Source organism: Gossypium raimondii, chromosome 9 (assembly GCF_025698545.1).
Source record: "Gossypium raimondii isolate GPD5lz chromosome 9, ASM2569854v1, whole genome shotgun sequence".
Classification (NCBI taxonomy): Eukaryota; Viridiplantae; Streptophyta; class Magnoliopsida; order Malvales; family Malvaceae; genus Gossypium; species Gossypium raimondii.
Genome location: NC_068573.1, coordinates 4,943,145 through 4,966,100, shown reverse-complemented (window position 1 = coordinate 4,966,100; position 22,956 = coordinate 4,943,145). Strand labels below are relative to the sequence as shown.

The window sequence follows — 22,956 nt, the reverse complement described above, 5'->3', positions numbered from 1 at the left end:
CTATTCAAGCCAAGTATTACTAAGCTTAAATTTGGCTCGATAGATAGCTCGATCTTAACTCAATAGTTTTCGAGTCAAATTTAATTTTTTTTCGAATCAAACTCAAGTAATCTTGCAAGCATCAAAATCTTATTTATATCCCTAATAGAGGGGACTAAGAAGCACAAAAAAAAATGACTCTTAGCAAATAAGGTTGTTTTACATGTGAAATTTAATATAATATAATATATATAGGTAAAGTACATTAGTTATCACCCAACTATGAAATTCTTTTTTTTTATTCACCTAACTTTAAAAAGTTATAAAATAGTCACTCAACTATTCGATTTTGTCTTTGTCGATCACCCAACTATTTTAAATTTTGGATATTTCTATTTTTATATTAGCCGATTCTTGACTAAAACAAAATTTAATAACAATTGAATAATTATTTTATAACTTTTCACTAAAAACTGCAATTTTGTAAACTCTATAATAGCTTATCCATAATATATTCACTTGTTGCCGACCCTATCGTGATGGACTGTAGTAACATTAAAATGATGAACTATAAAATATGAGTACCTTTGTTTGTACTATAAATTATATGTTGTGGTCACATTTCTTTTCTCTTTTGAAAATGCATTGTAACATGTGCGGTATATTATTTTTTTAAGGAAATGTGCAGTATATTATCAAATATGTAATATTGAGAGTTTTATTTGTTTATTCATTTATATAAGTGTAATTTATATAATATGTCAAACAAAATGTATATTAATGTGATTTTTCTATTTTCTCTTGTCTCATCATGATTGAATAAGAATAGACGAGAGATTTGTGAGATTGACATAAACAGATAGGTATGGTTATATTTTTAGAGACGAACTCTAAGCAAATATGAAGCGCATAACATATATAAAAGCACAAATTTAAAGAAAATATTAAATAGGTGAAGATATTTTTTTCATTCACATTACTGAATTTACGTCGAAAACAATTATAATTTATTTTGACATCTAGTGGCGCTAATTTTAAAAGAAAAGAAAAACACTAGTGGTGCTACTTTAAGAATTATAATTTACATTTAGTGGTGCTAATTTTAAAAAGAAAAGAAAATCAGTAGTGGTGCTACTTTAAGAATTATAATTTACATCTCGTGGTGCTACTTAACCCTGCTTTTGTTTCTTTAAAACCTGTTTTTCTTCTGTAACCCAATCTAAATCTTCATTCATTTCCCCCAAACAAAATAACAACGAATATGGAATTTCTGTTAGCGCTTTACTTCATCCTCCTACTCCTCTTCCTGTCATGCCCAATTTTACAAGCAGCAGAATTTCAAGAACGTGCCTGTGGTAAAGAAGTATGTGGAAATGTTACGATTCCATCCCCTTTTGGAATGAATAGACTTATTTTAAATATAATTATATGAATAGACTTATTTTTGAAAAATTTACAGGAATAAGCCGATTTTATGAAAATGCTTCCAGCTAGAAGCATTTTTAGGTGATTTGCGACAACTTAGACAAATAGGGCGTTCTTACGAAATAGTTTAGTCAAAGGAGATGCAATTAAAAAGAACCCCTCGACAAATCTCCGATAATAACCCACAAGCCCAACAAAACTGTAGATCTTAGAAACATTCCTAGACTGTTTCCACTCAAGCACAGCCTCAATTTTCCTAGGATCAACTCGGATTCCCTTCGCAGAAACCACATGCCCCAGAAAAGTCACCTCCTTCAACTAGAATTCACATTTGCTCAACTTAGCGTAGAGCTGTTTCTCTCGAAGTATTTGAAGAGCTACTCTAAGATGCTCATCATGATCATCTCTAACTAGAATGTCATCTATGAAGACCACGATGAACTGATCCAAGTACGGTTGAAAAACTCAGTTCATAAGATCCATGAATGCAACCGGAGCATTCATCAAACCAAAGGGCATGACTAGGAACTCATACTGCCCATAACGAGTCCTAAAAGCAGTCTTTTGAATGTCGACCTCCTTAACCTTGAGCTGATGGTACCCAGAACAGATATCTATCTTGGAAAACACAAAAGCCCCACGAAATTGATCAAACAAATCGTCAATTCTCATAAGTGAGTACTTATTCTTTACTGTTAACTTATTCAATTGTCAGTAGTCGATACACATAATCATAATATCATCATTCTTCTTTACAAATAAAACTGGTGCCCCCAATGAGACATATTGAGACGGATAAACCTTCGATCAAGGAGTTCCTAAAGCTGAGCTTTTAACTCTATAAGCTCTTTCGGTGCCATACGGTAAGGAGCGATGGACACCGGAGCTGTACCCGGTAGAAGCTCAATACCAAACTCGACCTCCCGATCCGGAGGCAAATCCGGTAACTCTTAGGAAAAACATTCGGAAACTCTTTAACCATTCGAATGTCCCTAATCAATGAACCCACAGAAGCTAAGTCACTCACAAGGGCCAAATATGCTTCACACCCTTTTCAAACCAACTTTTTAACCATAAGAGCAAAGATCATATTGGACAAGTAACCCCGATGCTCGCTGATCATAACCCCCTCCACATCATTTGCTGATCTCAAAACTACCCTATTAGTAGCACAGTCCAAACTAACCTGATGCTCCACGAGCTAGTCCATTCCCAGAATCAAATCGAATTCCTCAAATGGTAGCTCTATCATATTAGCTGGAAACATAACCCCTTGAATTTCCAACATATGTTCCTATACAATTTATTAACCCGAACTGATTGACCCAATGAACTTAGTACAATAATCTCTCTGGAAGTGTTCTCAACAGAAATCCCTAAGTTTACAGAAATAGAGCTAGCTACGTAGGAATATGTTGACCCTATATCTATCAATGCAAAATTAAGGGCAATATGAATAAAAAATGTACCGGTAATAACATAAGCGACGTCTCTGTCCTCACGACTTCTAGTAGCATAAACCAACACAGGCTACCTCGACTTAGTTTAATTAGCACTTCTATCCAATGCTCTCTAACCTCTACCCATACCGCTACCACCCCTGGCCAAACCATGGCCCCTAGGCGGCTGTTGAACTTCCCGCTGAGGCTGCACAAATCCCGAAGCTGAGTCTTACATTTGATCAAAATGCTATCGACAATCCCTGATACGGTGCTCTATCAACCCACATCATAGACACGCTCCTAACCTCCTCTAAAATTTATCCGGATGGCGTCTACCACAGTCCCCACACGGTTGAGCCACAGTAGGAGTAACTGGAACCCCAATCCTCGAAGGCCCATTAGATCTAACTCGTTTCTTAGGCCTCTGAGTAGAACTAGAGGGCTCTGAATCCTTTTTATTCTTACCCCTTTCACGCTCCCTATTTCCGCACTCAATGCACTTAACCTTCTTAGTGATCTTCGCCTTGTCCACTAAGACGGTAAAGTTCCACTCCTTTTGTGGAGCGATCAAAACCCTCAGATTACCCCTTAATCCTTCTTCAAAGTAAATACACTTCTCATACTCAATTGACACTATCCAACGAGTATAATGACTAAGTCTAAAAAATTCGGCCTAATGTTCAACAACAGTTCTATCCCCCCTGGGTAAGGTTCATGAACTTGCATCTACGAGCATCCACATAACTCGCCCCTACATATTTACTCTAGAAGGTGCTCTAAAACAGATCCCAAGTAATCCAATCTGGCTGAGTACCTTTCTCAACCATTAACCACCACTGATATGCGTCATTGTGAAGTAGAGATACTGCAACTTCTGCTCAAGGGTGCAGTCAATGTCATTCATAATCATCTCTGTGGCCTCCAACCAATGCTCAGCCACCGTAGGGATGACTTTAGTGACACTTTTAAACAACTCAGCGTCATTGGACTATAGTCGTTCAGTGACTGACCCACAGCTCCCAGATCCTGAATAGAGCTCAGCGACCCTCTCCAAAACCCTTAGCATGGCCTGAGACAATGCATCGTCCCCAGCCGAGCGACTTTGAGACCCGGTTTCAACAGTAGGTATAGCCGGCGTCTTACTCGTATCCAAATTGAGAATATTACCCATCAAGGATGACTCAGCTCGAGCCTCTTTACGGCGTCTGCCACACCCACAGGTACTGCATTCACGTGATCCACGAGTGTTCATCATTTTTATAGATTATCTATATTCTGAAGTTTTATATATCAGTTCCTGTAACATCTTAGAATTTAGGGTTTAAAGTTTTGAGGTTTGTGGTTAGGGTCAATTAGTAGGTTGAGAAATTGGGTTTATTGTCGCGTTTTAATATCAGAATGAGCCTACTGGTTCGGAGGTTTAGTGTGTGTTAGTTTACCTTTAGGTCTCAGGTTTGAGTCTTCATGTGTGCTTTGAAGAATTAATTTTATTCTAGTTTTACTTTTTTTGTTTTAAATGCTAAATTAGTTATTTTTATTTTTATTTAATTTTTAATCTAAAAGAGGAAGTTATCTCCCAAAATCTTTTTCCTACGTTACTCTTCTCTCTTCTCCCTCTCTTGCACGTAAATTCTCTTTTCGTTCCTTCTCATTTCTTACTTTCGTTTTTGGTATATTTGAACCATTGTACTTTTGTTCTTCAAATTAATTTTAGGTTTATCATCGTCATTGTTGATTGATTGTCCTCGTGTGTTTTATTTAATTAGTATGAATCGGGTAACTGTTATGTTGTTTAATTGCTTCGTTCTGAGTTTTAGGTTTTTCTTAGTCGATTTGTTTGTACTATTTTGGTTATTGCTTATAAATTAGCATATTGGCTTATGCGATTTCAGAATTGGTGGATTAGGGGCAAATCGATCAGTTCGTAATGCCCGGAGTTCCGCTTTCAAATGTGTTTTTGAACCATTAGCAATTAGGGATTGCATTGCCAGCGTGAAACTGTGATTTTGTCCTATTTCGGAGTGGTTTCATGACCGCATGGGTGGCCACATGGGCATGTGCCATACACGACAGTCCACACGACCGTGAGACTTCATGAATTAGAGATTTTAGACTTTTTTTAGTGTTACACGGTCGTGTGGCTATTATTTAGGGATTTTTGTCAATTTTTACACGGGCATATGCCCTAGACACACGACCGTGTCCCTTAGCCACACAGGCGTGTGAGTTTCTACACGATCGTGTCTACTTTGTTCCTTAAATTGGCACTCTTGGACAGTGAGTTACACGGGCTACTCATACGGTCATACAGCTCGAACACATGGGCGTGTGTTTCCTTCACACGGTCGTGTGCTTCTTTCAATAGGCATGTGCCTCTTTTGCATGGCCATGTTGTTTTTCAGATGACCTTGACTCTTCCACATGGTCGGGGCAGACGGCTGTGTGGCACTGTTTCGTAGATTTTTGTTTTGAGTCATAAACAGTCTCGTTTTATGTTTCTGTGTAATCTGACCCTCGGTTAAGCCTTGATAAGTGTATTTAGGACTCGGTCAAGTTTGGGTTTGTGTATTTATGGGTTATAACTTAATTTTTCATTTATGTGATGAATAAATTTAAGTTTATTGTTGCTATCATAACTTAGTATTGGAATACAAGTATAACCAACTCTGAATTTGTTCAACTGGAAACGTGAATGTCTGTTTCTGTATGTTTGTTTGCGTAATATGTGTAATACTGCATTAGCATGAAAATTTTGGGATTTGCTTATGGAAAGAAGGAAGACTGATTTGGCAATTTAACTGCAATACTTCTGTACAACGGTTTACCACACAACTTTACATATGTCAGCTCAGTTGCATATTATTATTTGAGTGACTCAGTTCCACATACAGGGTGTGTAAGGTGGATGGGCCTATTACGGTCCTATGTGGTGTATAGGGTGGTTAGGTCCAACATGTCCCTATTGTGCTGTGCAGGAGGGACGAAATGGTGTTCGGATGGTTGGGGTGGGTTTTTGACTCATTATATTCGTTATGCATCTAAATATATATCTGATTATGTGAGCATTGGGATATTGGCGATATGGTTAATATAATATAATAAGTGTGTTAATTAATATGTGCTTTGGTATGCTTTGAATACATTTTTGTATACTAGATTACCGCTTTGAGATTTCAATAAGTGATTTTTATATATATACTTGTCTGGAATATTTATTGTGTCCCTCCGTCTTTTGCCATCTGTTTTATTTTTCGGGCTCATACTGAGCTCGTGTAGCTTACCTCATTGTAGTGTTCTTCCTTTCAGGTACTTTTCGTGTTCAAAAGCTGGACTTGGCATGCCAGAGGTCTCGTGATGATAAGTGTTTGGTTTGGTTTAAATGATGTTACTTAAATTTCAGTCGTTATTTTCAAATGGTTTATAGGAAAGATTATAAAAATTCTGGTATGGGTTGAGCTTGGATTTCCGATCAACTAGATGTTACGGTTTTAAACAATTTATAAGTTTCGTTATATCACGGGTTTTGAATTATGGTTTGATTGACAAAATTTGATGCTTTCGGAACTATCAAGGAATTCCATTTGGTTTATTTCCGACTTGCGTTTAATGCTAATTAAACTTTGTTTCAAAATTTAACTAAGTGTTAACTAACTTTCTAAAAATTATGCCAAGATGGTTTAGCAAAGGATTTTCTATGTTTATAATAGATTTTTTATTTTCGCCACTTTGGGTGGCCAATGTAATCTCCGAGATTCGGTCTAAACTTTTAGGTCAGGTTTTAGAGTGTTACAGTTCAAGTATTTATTAGCAGATATTTTATGCCTCAAATAATTATTAGAAGAAATCTCAGAAATGTTTCAATCTCTATCTTAATATGGTTTTAATCGTTTCAGAGTTTCCTAAACTAAAGTATTTTTGAGTGAGGAGTACTTACAGAATCGGTTCCGAAGACTTGGTATTTCACAAAATTCCTTTTCAGATTCATACAAAAATAAACTATATTTAAAAAACGGTTTTCTCGAAAACAATTTTGAACCCAAAATTTCACAGCCAGAGTTTTGCAACCTGGCTCTAATACTACTAAATGTAACATTTCAAACCCGGCCTAGACGTTATGACTAAATCTGAGGATGCTACGTAAAAGAAAATAGTTGTAAATCTAGTTCCCGATAATTTTGGAAATCATCATAAACCTTTGTTACTTAAGAACCCGTTTTATAGGAAAACATATTCGATATAACAATTTAATTAGGAACGTTGGTTTTTTATATTTGCTAAATAAAATGAATACTTTGCAAATTCTTAAAACATTAAATTTTAAAAAAAAACTCAGCTGTTAATCTGAAACCCATTGTTTGCAGAAAAACAAACCTTGTCAATAAAACATTTAAGCGGTGACTGCAAAAAACGAAATTAAAGTCCAAAACCCAAAACCACAAAAAATGTCCAGACAGTCCAAAATTTACAAAACTCTCAAACCAAAATTTAAATAAATTAAATTTATGAAAATATAGTTATAACCGAGCTCCCGTCGCACCAAGCAGCCTAAGTCTGAGGGTTACCTAAAAGTGATAGACAAACAAAAAGTGAGTTTTCATAACTCAGTGTGTAACTTTAAAGAAAATAGAATTACGGTTTTAATTTTCAGATTCATTACAAAGTAGAGCAGATACAAATGTATATCTTATATAGAATCAGAATCATATGCAAATTTACAATCCTGCCCCCATCCGCTACACATCATTTCCGACCATTCCTAGACACCATATAGAGTATTAAATACCCATCCAACCCTACACACCACTTAGTGTCGGTATGACACTGTTTAGATTATTTGCAGCTGTGCTACTAGTATAATGGGCGAAATATCACCTCTCACATAAACATTTCCTCCACATAATATATCCCACCCCAGAATCAGATATAATCAAAGCAGAAATCATGCAAAACATTTCAAATACAAATCATATACGTATATAACATTACTCTTAGTTGAAACTATCATATGACAGCTCAGATACACTTGCATGTGTCAGAATTTATTATAACAGATGATCAAATTTCATGTTTTCTATTATATCTAATCACATACCGATCCCACCGAAGGCCCACAGTCGATCGGGACGACGTATCCGGCCCTAGGGAGAAATTTTGAATTTTTGGCCCATACGACCTGGCACACGGCCCACACACGCCAGTGTGGTCCATACGGTCTAAAATAGCCTAGACCGTGTGTCACACATAGTCCAGCACATGGTCTGTCACACGGCCGTTTGTCACACACGGGCTACCACACGGCCGTGTGACGTCAATAGTGCCCAATTTTAGCTTTCACCATTCATTGTTTTTCGAGTTTCTCGTTACACACCTGGTTATTTTCTGATGCTGATTCAACACAAGTAATCCTAGAACCTACATTGATAATTAACACAACCAGTTTCAATAACGATTCGTGAAAACGTAACTAATAATCGATCCTAATCAAACTAAACAATACTTCATAACACAACCACACACTTACCATGTAACAAACAACTACTAAGAAAATTTTAAATTGTTGGAGGGCCACCCACTGCCTATTGTACAACTATTGCTTCAAAAATTAACAGCAGCCCAGCGTTTAAAGAATATTCCCAAAACAAAAATGAAAGAATAAAAGAAAAGATGAAAGCATAAAAAAAAACAATATTTTGGATTTGAAATTGTGGGTTAGGGAGATAACAGAAGTGGGAACGTGGATTTGGGTTTCTTTACAAAATAAATAAAACAAAAATAAAATGAATTTAATTTAAAAAAAAAAATGGAATGGATAAGCACAACATAAACTAAATACCTTGTTTTGCTTACTTCAAAACAAACCCAAAAGATAATACATTTTAAATTAACTACTTGATTTTATTATTATATATTTTTTAAAACAAACTCATTTAAAATCAATTCCAAAATTATTTTGACAACAAAATATATTTTATTTTAAATCGATAGGCCTATGAACAAAAACGATTGAATTGAGATTTAAACCCAAGACCCTAACACATAACTAGAGCCTCTAACCATTGAAATAAATACTTGCTAACGATAGAATCTAACAACTATGACCACTAAAATTTTTGGGCATTACAATTATAATATTTTATGATGAAAATTAATTAATTTCATGTATTTTCAAATTACTTTTCATCATACAAATATATAAAAAAAAAATTTATATGCTATCAATAAGTGTTGGGAGTAGTGGTAAAGTCTTTTGCAATTTGAAAGAGAGAGCACATGCTCAAATCTTGGAGATGATACTGTTGGAAGAGGTTAAGCCCGTTCTTGTATGTTATATAAATTTTTTATTTGATTAATAAGTTATATAATTTTTTACAATTATAATTATAAAATTTATTTATATCTTTCATTAAAAAAATTTTTGTATGTTACATGTCAATTACAATATTTTTTTACTTTTGAATTTAAATTATTTATTACTATGAAGTACTCATCTTTTGTAACATCCCTAACCCATATCTGTTGTTGAAACAGGGTTATGGAGCATTACCGAAACTTACAGATCAAATACAAACATTTCATTTCATTTAGCATCCATGTCAGAAATCAAATCAAAACCAATCAAATTGTCCCTAACTTGAGCCCTCGAAGTCCAAACTACACATTAGAAACAAATCGGGACTAAACCGAGAGCTTAGAGAATTTTTCGCGAAACTTTAAAATTTTTGCCTAGGTGCAGGGGACTCACGCCCCTGTGGCTAGGCCGTGTGGGCATTCGAAGTAGGGCACACGGCCGTGTCCCATCCCGTGACCAATTTAGGGTGCTCTCTGATTTGGGTCACACGACCAAGCCACACGCCCGTGTGCTAGGCTGTGTGAATATTTTGAGCATTCTGTTTCTCAATTTTTAAGATGTAGGGGACACACGACCAAACTACACGCCTATGTGCTAGGCCGTGTATCACACACGGCTGAGACACATGCCCGTGTCTCTGCCCGTGTGGACGAAAATAGACCATTTCTAAGGCCACTTTTCTCACCCAATTTGTCTTCCACCTCCATTAACACTTTAACACTTTCACCAACCAATACAGTACATCTAACTCAAGCCAAAACCAAGTTTAATACATATCATAACACCCCATATGCCTAAGTATTCAATCTTACCTAAATGACCATATAAACATATATGCATATTTCTCCAATCATGTTATTTCAAACCATTCATCAACATACTCATAAATTATCCATTCATAACCATATCAGCAAAACAAACATGATAAGCCACACATATATACATATCAAATATACCTAACTCAAGCCATTCCAATGGCTATTTACAATAAAATACTTTTAAGCCAACATTGGCCAAATTACCCTATACATGCCATTATAACCAAAAGTAATTTGCTATTTATACCAAACTAAGCCGAAGAATGGTGTAATGTTGCTCCAACCAGCTTCCAACCAAATTGAGCTTCCAAATTACTATAAAACAGAGGAAATGAAACAGAGTAAGCACTTAATACTTAGTAAGTTTGTATAACGGAAATTAACTTACCATTTATTTAGATTTAAGGTAAGCATACAAAATACATCCAAAGAAATTTGACTAATAGCCTAAACACATAACCTCATAAAACATGCTAGTCATGTATTTCACATGAATACCAAGAAAAATGTATGAGTTCATCAAATATCAAATTTCCATGTGTTTCATGTATATACAAGTAATGATTCATTTCGAACTCATATTTTCTCATGTCAGGATTTTGCCCGTTGAATCATTTAAAATATCGATGGATACACAGGTAGTACATGCATAAAGTGTACAAAACTGTAATTCGTCAATTCATATTCAGGAATGCTCATACGAGCACATAAACGGGAAGCTCTGTCGAGCCGTATAACGGGAAGCTCAAAAGATCCAGTTACCGGGAAGCTCTGAAGAGCTAATTATCGAGAAGCTCATAAGAGCCATAACAGGAAGCTCGCAAGAACCATATAACGGGAAGCTCTGGAGAGCCATATATCGGGACGCTCATAAGAGTTGCGGTGTATCTAAAACACATGCAGGATCACAACCAATCGGGATGCTCCGAAGAGCTATAACGGGAAGCTCGTGAGAGCCAAATATTGGGACGCTCGTAAGAGCTATGGTGTGTCTGTAACACATACAGGATCACAGCCAATCGGAAAACCCATAACCATCGAATTTCATTTATTCAAATGAGACTTAATACTTGTCGGTCATTGTTAGTTATGTGATTAATAAATACACATAACAATTTATACAAATTTCATACTTGGCAATTACACCATCCACATACACAACATTTAATTTAAACATATAGATATACAATTTAGTTACACGAACTTACCTTGACAGTTGCACGTTGATTTGTTGTCTACTAATCCAATACTTTTTCTTTTCCACGATCTAACTTCGTATTTGATCTATCCGGATCTATACGAATGAATTTAACATCAATTTAATAAAATTTACTTTTAATTAATTCTAATTTCGTCCCTAGGCTCGGAAAATAAAATTCATACAATTTAATCCTTATTCCAAGCCTAATCTATTTTTACATGTAACATTATCAACCTATGTATTTCACAAAATTTAGAATTTTTCCATAACTTTTACATCTTTTCAATTTAGTCCCTAAATCATAATTTCATCAAATTTCTCTTTACAAAAGTTGTTTATCTATCAACAACCTTTCATTTTCTACCATAAAACTTCATAATTCATACATACTCATCCATAGTAAAACCTTAATACTTTGATAACTTTACAAATTAATTCCGAGATAGCTAGATTAATCTATTACGATCTCGAAAATATAACAATCATTAAAAGCGGGTTAAGAATACTTACCTAATTAAGCAAAATAACTTGGCTTGAGCTTAGGTTTCCATGGCAAGGTTTCCATCTTTTTAATTTAGGAAAGATGATAATATGATGATATTTTCTTTTATTTTATTATTTATCATATTTTTATCTTTTACTTTCCAATTTAGTCCTTTTCTTTATTAAATTTTCTAATGATGACTAACCATACTTATCTACTAACTCCTCTTAATGGCCTATTTTCCAGATAAGGACCTCAAACTTTGAATTCCATAGTTATTTGATACATATAGCTACTAGAACTCAACTTTTGTATTTTATGCAATTTGGTCATTTTCATCTAATTAGACATGCAACCGATAAAATTTCTTTACTTAATTTTCATGCGATATTTCAATCACAACGCAGACCATGAAATAATATTAAAATAATTTTTCTTCCGGACTCGAATTTGTGGTCCCGAAACTACTATTCCAACTTCACTGAAAATGGGCTATTATATTTTTTATCTAATTATTATTATTATTATACACTATAGCAATATGATATTACAAAACCGGAAATAAATTTTATGTGGTATAACTTATAAACTGTCATTTGTCATAATAAAAATCTACCACGTATAACTGCTAACTATATTAAAAAATTAATTCAAGGCAATTTTCTTATAAAAGTGTAGCAACAGAATCGGAATAAATATTTTTATATATTTTGTTAATATACCCAGCATCCTCCTCGCTATAATTTTTAATTTTATTTAATATAAAACCTAAAATGGACACCATGTAATTATTAAATACGAGATAACACAATATTAACAATACATGTTACTTTAAGAAATACAATGTTGCTATATTTAATTCATTCATTAATTTTAAAAACATTTATATTTATTGTTCATAATATCGATGCATTTGGACTTATTTTATTTTCAGCATATTATTTTTACATGAATACAAGATTATACATGTATAAATGTACTTTATTTTACATTAGTTTTTCTCGTGATATGCAGCTCTAAATGTGCATATATTGAAATATGCATGCATATATAAATATACAATAAAAATACAAAATTAAGATTAAGTATAATTCGACCTATAATTGAGTTAAATAAACTATTAGGAATACAAATTATAAGGAAAATAGACACTAGTATATATATTTAATAATTTTTAAACTTAAAATATATTTTTAAAATTAACTTTTAATGTTGACAATATTTGAAACTTACAATATATTATAAAAACATGACATTATTAATACACAAAAATAACTAGTGAATCGCATGCAAATCCAAATTAGTTGTTTACTAACATTTTATATACTATTCATTTAAGATTACCTATCTTTAAAATTATGAAATTTATTAATATGTTAGTTTATCCAAATGAGGTGCATTGCACATTTTACGGGGCCAGATACTTGCTATACTGATTAGTTTGTAGAGGGTAGTCGCATAATCGAGCCGAGCTTGAATATTACTAAGCTTGATTTAAATTTTGAAATTCAATATTTGGTTTGAGTTTAATTGAACATTTGTTTTTAAGTTCGAGCTCACTTGAGAAATAATCGAGTTACTTGAATTCGAGCTCGATTAAACTCGTTTATCAATTTTTATACTTGAGCTCGGCTCAATAATTAAGGGAAACTAAGTAACTTAATAATATAAAAAATATGAAAAACTCGTTAAGACTTGCAAGCACTTCAAGTCAAGTATTACTAAGCTTGAATTTGACTTGATCGATAGCTTGAGCTCAGTTCAATAATTACCGAGTTGAATTCGAATTTTTTTCAGAATCATACTCAAGTAATCTTGTCTTTTATTTCTTTTCACCCAATTTAATAAAAGTTACAAAATGGTCATTCAACTATTTAATTTTGTCTTTATTTGATCACCTAATTATCTTAAATTTTTTAGTGTTTCTATTTTTATATTAGTTAGTTGGTGACAAAAAATAAAATTAAATAGTTGAATAATCGTTTTATAACTTTTTCATAATTAAGTGATAAACAAAAGTTAATAATAATTAAATAACTAAAATAGGCTTTCATAATAAGTAACTAAATATGATACTTTATCCATAATATATTCACTTGTTGCCGATCAAATCGTGTTGGTCGAGTAGTCCAGAAAAACGGCTGAAACATTAAAAATGATGAACTATAAAGTGGGAGTACCTTTGTCTGTACTATTAATTAAATGCATTGTAAGATGTGGAGTATATTATTAAATATTTAATATTCTTGTCTTTGGAGTTTCTTTTGTTTATTAAACACAGATAAATGTATAGGATATTTGTAATTTGAATGGATCGATGGTCAGAGATCAATTCAATAATTATTGAATTAAAATTTGTTTTTAGTCGAAATTAAATAATTTTATAAGCATCAATAATATTTCATTTACACCTTTAGAAGGGATCGAGAAGGACAAAAATTTAAGTTTTAGTAAATAAGATTCTTTTACATGTGAAATATAACATAAAATATGGGGAAAGTAGATTAGTTGTCATCCACTTATGGAATTTTTTTCTTTTTATTTACTCAATGTAAAAGTTATAAAATAGTTACTCAATTATTTAATTTTGTTTTCGTTTAATCGCTTTATTATCTTAAATTTTAAATGTTTCTATTTTTATGTTAGTCAGTTGATAACAAATAAAATAAAATTGAATAATTAAATAACCATTTTATAACTTTTCATAATTGAATAATAAAAATTAATAATTTATAATTGTTTATAATTAAGTCACCGAAAAATACAATAGTTTAATCACCTCTGTATTCAAATGTTGCGGACCAAATGGTGTCCATAAAACAGCTCAAACATTAAAAATGATGAGCTATAAAGTATGAGTACCTTTGTTATATATTATGGTATCAGATTAATGTTTAATGGTCACACTTAAATGCATTGTAACATGTGCAGTATATTATTAAATATTTAATATTTGGAGTTTCATTTATAAAGTGTAATTTATCTAATATCTACAATTTGATACAAGTGTTGGAAGTTATTAAATTGTATTTAATTTTTTAACCTTTACTTTCAAATTTCATTTTAAAAATAATTTTAATACACTTGCCAGGAAATGAGTGGAGGGATACAAAATGAAACAGCACATTGACGGAAGAAATTTTGTCTCGCCACACATTTGTCCAATACTTGGTTGTGTTTCTTGATTGGGGTGAATTTGATTAACTTTAAATTTAATATGAATATTTTTATTTTGTCTTATTTTCATCATGATCGAATAAAGATGGAGTAAAGGCTCGTTGGATTGACGTAGTAGGGGTAGAAATGAATATATTTATAGGAAAGAACTCCAGATAAATATAAAACATATAGAATATATTAAAACTTGAAGTTTAAATAAATAAAGATATTTTTATCATATTACTAAGTTTAGACGTAAAAAATTATAATTTATTTTGACATAGTGGTGCTAATTTTAAAAAGAAAAGAAAAACAGTAGTGGGGCTTCTTTAAGAAGTATAATTTACAATCTCGTTGTGCTACTTAACCCTGCTTTTGTTTCTTTAAAACCTGACTTCTACAGTAACCCTATCTAAATCTTCATTCATTTCCCTCAGACAAAATAACAACGCTAATGGGTTTTCACTTACCGCTTTACTTCCTCTTCCTCTTCCTGTTATGCCCTATTTTACAAGCAGCAGAATTTCAAGAACCTACCTGTGGTAAAGAAGTATGTGGAAATATTACAATTACATCCCCTTTTGGAATCCACAGCAGATGCTATACTCATCCTTCGTTTAGTGTAACTTGCAACCAAACCCTCAATGGGACCAAGCCTTTCATAAACGTAAATGGCATCGATCTAGAGGTACTTGGAAAAGCCTTATATTCAAACGCCATTCTCATCAACTATCCAGTTACTTACATTAATTGTAATCGTATAAACGAGGCTAGTGTTAGGGTCAATCTCTCAGGCACTCCATTTTTCTTCTCAAGTGATATGAATTATTTCGGGTCAGTAGGATGCGGTAATTTGGCTACTATTTTACGTAGCGAAGCTGATTCACTTGGCGGCTGCAGTCAACCAAGGTGTGACGATGGTGCTTCTGAATCTGGCTGCTTTACTGAAATTACTGCAAATCTCACTTCCTATACCGTAAAAATGAGAGCCATGTATCCTGACAGCAAAGGATGCGCATCTGCTTTCATCTTTAGCAAGTACTCTTTCCGTGATGCTTACCCATTACCCAGTGGCATCAATAAAGGAACCACGCATGTTCCCGCCGTGCTCAACTGGAATTCCAGCTATTGCGGTGAAGGAGGTCAGTCACGCGCTGTCATTTCAATTGCTTGGCTTTCATTTTTCTTCTTTTAATTCAGTTAAATTAATACTTAAAATGAGATTAAATTAATTTTTTAGAGGAGTTTAAAAATGTAAATTTACGTATTTATTCAAGGGTTAAAGTGTTTATGTTAAATTATTAATTCTTTTGAGAGAGGCAGAAAGGTGTAGTTTACTAATTTGTTGGACTAAGGACACCGCTGGCTTCATGTTCGTTTTATCCATTTTATTTTTATTACATTTTATTATGTTTCCATTCATTTCATGATTTACACAATTTTGTTTTAAATGAAGTCCATTTATTTTGAAAATTGAATCATTAGTTCCATAAAAAATTTGAAATGATCATAAGTTGAATTATACATTAGTATAAGAATTTAATATTTAGAATATTATTATGTAAAAGAAAACCCGCGATAAATATCTTCGGAATTTTTTTTTAGAAAAGGAAGTATTTTTAAAGTTTAAGGTGTAAAAAGTAATTAAAACTTTTTAAAGAAAAGCAATTAAGCTTTTAAGCTATCAAAATGGATCAAAAAGGCCATTTGACAGTTAACTTTAATCTTTGACTGTTAAAGTTAATAACCCCTAATTTCTTTTTCTTTTTTCAGTTAAGCTATGATGTGTCACAACATGACGTGGCATGTGGTAAAAAATGATAAAAAATAAAAATCAATAAAAGAAATAAAAATTATTAAAATTTAATAGCTATAAAATCAAGATACAATAGTTTTTATAATTTTGGAAAAATTTTATATTTCTTTACATTTTATAATTTTCTTACGACTTTATAAAATTATATGATTTTTCTATATTTCTATATATTTGATAAATTTTAATTATTTTTATAAAATTTTACAATTTTTTACAATTTATTTTTCTAATTTTTAATAACTTTTAAATATTTTTATTAAAATTTAATAATTTTTATATCTTTAATTGATTTTATTTTTTATCATTCTTTGTCACATATCACGCTATGGTTATGACACATGGTAGTTTTAACTGAAAAAAAAAACTAGGGTCAATTAACTTTAATGGTTAAAAGACCTTTTGATGCATTTTGACAATTCAAGTATTTAATTGAGTACAAAAACAAAAATAGAAACTTAATTACTTTTTTTAAAAAGTTTGAGGGCTTTACACCCTTAAACATATTTTTAATTAGAAATATTGTATGACATCAAATTCAACCATAAAATTTATATTGATAATAAGAAAGTTTTATTGAATTTAATGTGACAAATAACACATAAACTTAATTAAGAGTAACACTTTTCATATGTAGCTTCGATAATTATATATTTTTTGTTTTTTGAATGACACGTTGCTTTTATTTTCTACAAATATTAGATGTATATACATTTAGTAGATTTTGCAATTTACTTCCTTTTTGCTAAGCCTGCAGGATGCGTATCCATCAACTTCTACAAGGTAGAGTCATGTGGGAATGTTACTTTTAACTACCCCTTTAGAGTGAAGGGCCAAGATGATCCCAAAGATTGGTTTAAAGTAATTTGCGACAAAACCACCAATGGAAAAAAAGGGCCTTTCTTAAATATAAGTGGCACGAATCTAAAAATACTAGCCTTTGATTTTTTTTACGGTACTGTCACAATCAACCATCCAATAACTTACTTTAATTGTCGCAAAAACCATCATAATGGGATGAGTCTCAATCTAACAGGCACCCCTTTTTACTACTCAGATTCCTACAACAAATTTTGGTCTTCAGGTTGCGGTAATATGGTTACTGTTTTCAACAAAACATATAATCTTATAGGTGGATGTTTGCAACCAAGCTGTAGGATTAATAATGAGACTTCCTCTACTAATGGTTGTCTTGTTAAGATTCCTCAGGGTCTCAATTCATTCTACGTAAACATGAGTAGCAGTGATTATAGGAGAAAAAGATCATGCGGGTTTGCTTCCATGATTTCTATTGACTATGATTTGAAGTTTGGTATAAGTAACAAGGCCTATGTCCCAACACGGCTGCAATGGGGCACACCAATATTAGGAGAGTGCCATTTGAATGATAGCTCGAACACTTATTGTACGTCCGATGGTCAATATTGTTGGTCGATGTTGAGCTCTAAACATCTATGTGTATGCTACAGCGAAGATTTCGGTTATTCGAGTTCATGCCAAGGTACGAATTAATTTTTTTTTGGAACTTTTTTTTCTTATATCTATATTACCTTTGCTTATAGGTATATTTCAATCGAAAAATTATTAAAATATTTTATATACAAATTAAGTTATATTATTTTAAGGGTATTCTATTTTTTTTATATATATTTTTATATAAAATTCATAATAAATCTAACATTGTGACATTTGAATCTTTCACACAACAAATTTTAAAATTAAACTTTATCATTACGATTCATTTGATTCTTATATAAGCTTTAATTCAATATGTTTATTACATAATGTTTTCCGCTCACATCATGGGTGTGCCTTAAAATAGTACTATTCTTTAATAGGTTAATTGATTTGGTGTCACCCATCAATAGAGTTTCAACTCGATTGAGAAATTATGAAAATCTTTTACTTTTATGCAAGAACAAATAACAAATATTATTATGAGAGTATTTTGTTATTTTATAATTTATGTAAAATCTAGAAAATGAGTGTAATGAAATTTGAACAAAGGCACCATGATAACTAATATCTTAACTCTACCATTTCAATCAAACTCCTATTTTTATATCATTTTTAATAAATAAATTGTTACATAATTTTTTAAAACAACTTCAGTTTTACACTCTTTCATATCTCTTTATACGATTAATATTTTAACAATCCAACGTTGAATTTATTAATATAATTGTACTTGTCATGCATGTAAATTTTCAAACCCATCCGATATCTCTATCATATTGATCTACTATACTCAATATATTCATAGATGAATATTTTTTACATAAAACAAAGGTTGGCAAATTTTAATTTACATCAAATTTGACATGCACGATCTATATGAATAAAATATTAAATTCAATGAATGAATTGTCAAAATATTAACCGTCCATATATATATTAAAAATTATCCATCCCTCTTAAACAAAACTACTGTACTTATTTGTTTTATGTTTTTGATAATTGTATTTAACTTTCTCATTTAATCACATTTCAACTAGTTTTAACTGTTACAATAATTAAGAGTAATGCTAATTCAACTAAATCTCAATCAACTAAATAATGGTTCTACATACATATTGGAATACTCCTAAACATAATTTGAACCAACAAAAGGAAAATGAAATTATATATCAAAATAACTTCTATTTTGGCTTGCATTACTAAATTAATATCTATTGAATTATATGAATGAATATACTTGAGAGTCCCACTAAGACTTAATCAAATTAATCCATCTACTATTAAAAAAATTAAATAAGGCTAAATTGGAATATACTTAACATTTACTATTTAAAATTCATTTACTTTTTAATAGAGTTAATTATGTTTAAAGTTTTTGAAATATCTTGTTTGAAATTGAAAAATAATTTTCATCATACTTTTATGTAGTAAATGTTAATAATGTTATAATTTAAATTTTTTATTCTTTTAATAATATAAAGACTAAATTGATCTATTTAATAATATAAAAACTAATTTGATCAAATCCGTTTAATAGAAAGACCTTTCAAATACTTTAACCGAATTATATGATTCTAATATCTTTTTATTCAATTCATAAATGACAGATGAGAAATGTGAGAATTATAAGTATTGCAGCATGCTTTGTTTGAATACCCCTAGTAACTATTGCTCCTCAAAGTCTTGCCCTCCTCATTATGAATTCAATAGTACGGGATTTCGTTGTGAGCGCAAAATACATACTCAAAAAAAGCATATCTTTACAAGCATTATTGTAGGTACGTATTTGTTTTTAAAGTGGAATCATTATGGTTATTGAATTATTTTAGTTTAAGCAATAATATATTTACTTTTGAATGTGTGATGCAGTAATAGTTATTTATCATTAAATTTGTAAAAGTTCAATATCAAAACAATGGATGGTGCAATAAGGTTCACTCATTCTTCATTGGGCTATCAAATTTGAATAAAACTTTATCGAAACATTTTCATGGTTTTTTAACATGTACTTTATTTTTCAAATTTACCTTTTAACTATGTTTCTTATATCTATGTAGGTTGCAGCACTAGTGTTGGGACACTATTTCTACTACTCGCAACATGGAGTATGTACAAAGTCCTCAAAAGAAAACAAAAAATCATGCTGAAGCAGAAATACTTCAAAAGGAATGGAGGTTTGTTACTGCAACAACATTTGTCTAGCAATGAAGGTAATGTTGAAAAAATTAAGTTGTTTACTTCAAAAGAGATGGAAAAGGCGACCAATCATTATAATGAGAATCGAATCCTTGGTCAAGGAGGTCAAGGGACTGTTTATAAAGGAATGCTAATAGATGGAAGCATTGTGGCTATTAAGAAATCCAAAATGGTGGAAGGAAAGAAATTTGATGAAAAGAAGGTTGAACAGTTCATTAACGAGGTGATCATTTTATCTCAAATTAATCACAGGAATGTGGTTAAGCTTTTAGGGTGTTGTTTAGAAGCTGAAGTTCCTCTATTGGTGTATGAGTTCATCCCAAATGGTACATTATACGATCTCATTCATAACCAAAATGAAGAATTACCATTGACATGGGAAATGCGTTTACGAATTGCGATTGAAATTGCCAATGCCTTGTTCTATTTGCATTCAGCTGCTTCTGCTCCTATTTATCATCGAGACATCAAATCTAGTAACATACTTTTGGATGATAAATATAGGGCAAAAGTATCAGATTTTGGAACTTCAAAATCAGTTGCACTTGAACAAACACATCTAACCACTCGGGTGCAAGGAACTTTTGGATACATGGATCCGGAATATTTTCGATCAAGTCAATTTACAGAGAAGAGTGATGTTTATAGCTTTGGAGTTGTTCTTATTGAGCTTTTAACAGGACAAAAACCCATCTCCGCAGAACAATCAGAGCCAGTGAGAAGCTTGGTATCTTATTTTTTGGATTCAATGCAAGAGAATTCCTTATTTAACATTCTCGATCCAATGGTAGTAAAGGATGGTCCAGAGCAGGAGATTATAGTTGTGGCTCTTCTAGCAAAAAGATGCTTGAATCTTAATGGAAAGAAAAGACCCACCATGAAACAAGTTGCAATGGAGCTGGAGTTGATTAAAGCTTCAGGTGGAAATATTATTGAAGACCATGGTGATGAAGAATATGAAATAGATGACATAATCCATTCATGGGAGTCCAATCCTAGTAGTTCAATGCCTAGGACAATTACATCCAACAGTGAAACTTTTCCATTAAATTCATCTTTCTAGTTTCCAACACTCCTGAAACTATTTCTCTTGATTGATAACCTTTGGCTTCTCTATTTGTCACATTGGTGGGGTCTTGTGGTCGCCCAAGAATTCATACTTGTTTCACTCAATGTTATTTGACCTCTTGAAGGTATTTATTATACAAGTTCTGGACATGGCTTTTTTTTTTTTTTTCTAAGTCGATGAATTCATTAATAAAAAAGGCCCCCAAACAGGGATACCATAAATCAAAAGAAAGGTAACCCTAATTATCCACATCTCGTTTTGCTCTTCTTCATCCTTCTTTTATTGAACTTCTTCAGATATCTGAAGATACCCTTATCGCCATTTTTCTCCGATGCCATTACTACTCTATCAACAACTCTCGAACCTTCAATTTCAACTCCTGTCGGAACCCCTCTGATTGATCATATTCTTTTTCAGATTTTCCCTACAAATAAACAAACTATTTGAAACATACAAAAACACAAATCCAATCAAGGCTGCATATTGACAGATAATTGAGCATCCATTACTTCCAGCATATATATATAATTGTGTAACATTAACAAAAAAATAATGTAAGAAATATATATATTTATAATAAGTTAATATATTTTAATTTTATCCAATAATTTAAATAAAAATGTTATTTTATGTTAATTAATGTAATTAAAAATAAAATCTTTAAAAAATTAATAAAATCGGATCAGTGATCAAACCAACTAAACTGTCGATTTTGAGTCTGTTCGATTTAAATCAAGTAAATTATTAAAAAATATAAAAAATATTAATAATTATAAAATACAATTCAATCGGTTCAACTGTTTTTAGCTCAGTTTGTAAATCACCTATTTTTACCTTTCTGGATCGGTATCTCAATCGATTACCAATCCAATCGGATAGTTGCATTATAATTTTTTTCTATTGATTTTATAAAATATTTTTTTGAATCATTTAACATTATATATATTTTTACTTTTAATGAATTATAAACATGGACATATAAACACTTCAAGAAATCAATAAATAAATGATAAATCTACTATCGATTTTAAAAAATAATTTATGCTATGGAAAGGACTACATGAAAGCCCAAGACCACTCTTCCTAATAGGCCGAATGAGGGAATAGGATCAAATTCATGTGTAAAGTGAATGACAATTTACAACAAATATAACTACATATTCAACTTACAACAAAAACCTTAAAGCCAAGCCCTAAAGTAGATAGACTCTTGAAACTAGAGTTCGTGGTGGAGTCGCTAAGTTGTCATAATATGTTAGGGATGAACCTAACAAGCTAGACACAAAAACCTAAAAAGTGAAGTTATCATTAACTAATTTGAGCTTGGTCGGTTAGTCACCTATCACCCAAAATTTTAAAGTTAATCCTAAAACAAATCAAAGGGAAAATCTTCGCATGATCTTATAATCAAATATGGGTTCTAAAATACAATTATGTGTAGAAAAGGTTAAAGCATCCTTACAATACCTATTCGAATACAAGGCTTAATGTTTAAGGTTTTAAAATTCTAGTCTTGACTCCGAATAAACTTAATAAAAAGGAAAGAAGATGTCTAAATATATA

General features: G+C 31.6%; 1 protein-coding gene across 4 annotated transcripts; it reads left to right on the top strand.

Moving 5' to 3' along the window:
- Positions 1–15,234: 15,234 nt before the first annotated feature.
- LOC105798209 (wall-associated receptor kinase-like 6) lies at positions 15,235–21,532 on the top strand. 4 transcript variants are annotated; one of them, XM_052621351.1, is made up of 5 exons: positions 15,235–15,999; positions 17,428–17,453; positions 17,880–18,171; positions 19,736–19,906; positions 20,186–21,532. In XM_052621351.1, exons 1-5 carry the CDS (start codon positions 15,312–15,314, stop codon positions 21,385–21,387), a joined length of 2,379 nt encoding a protein of 792 aa, XP_052477311.1. In that variant the 5' UTR covers positions 15,235–15,311; the 3' UTR covers positions 21,388–21,532. The 4 variants fall into 4 exon arrangements, with proteins under 4 accessions (XP_052477311.1, XP_052477309.1, XP_052477308.1 ...); XM_052621349.1 differs by having other exon boundaries at positions 17,428–17,625; positions 17,728–18,171; XM_052621348.1 differs by having other exon boundaries at positions 17,428–18,171.
- Positions 21,533–22,956: the final 1,424 nt, after the last annotated feature.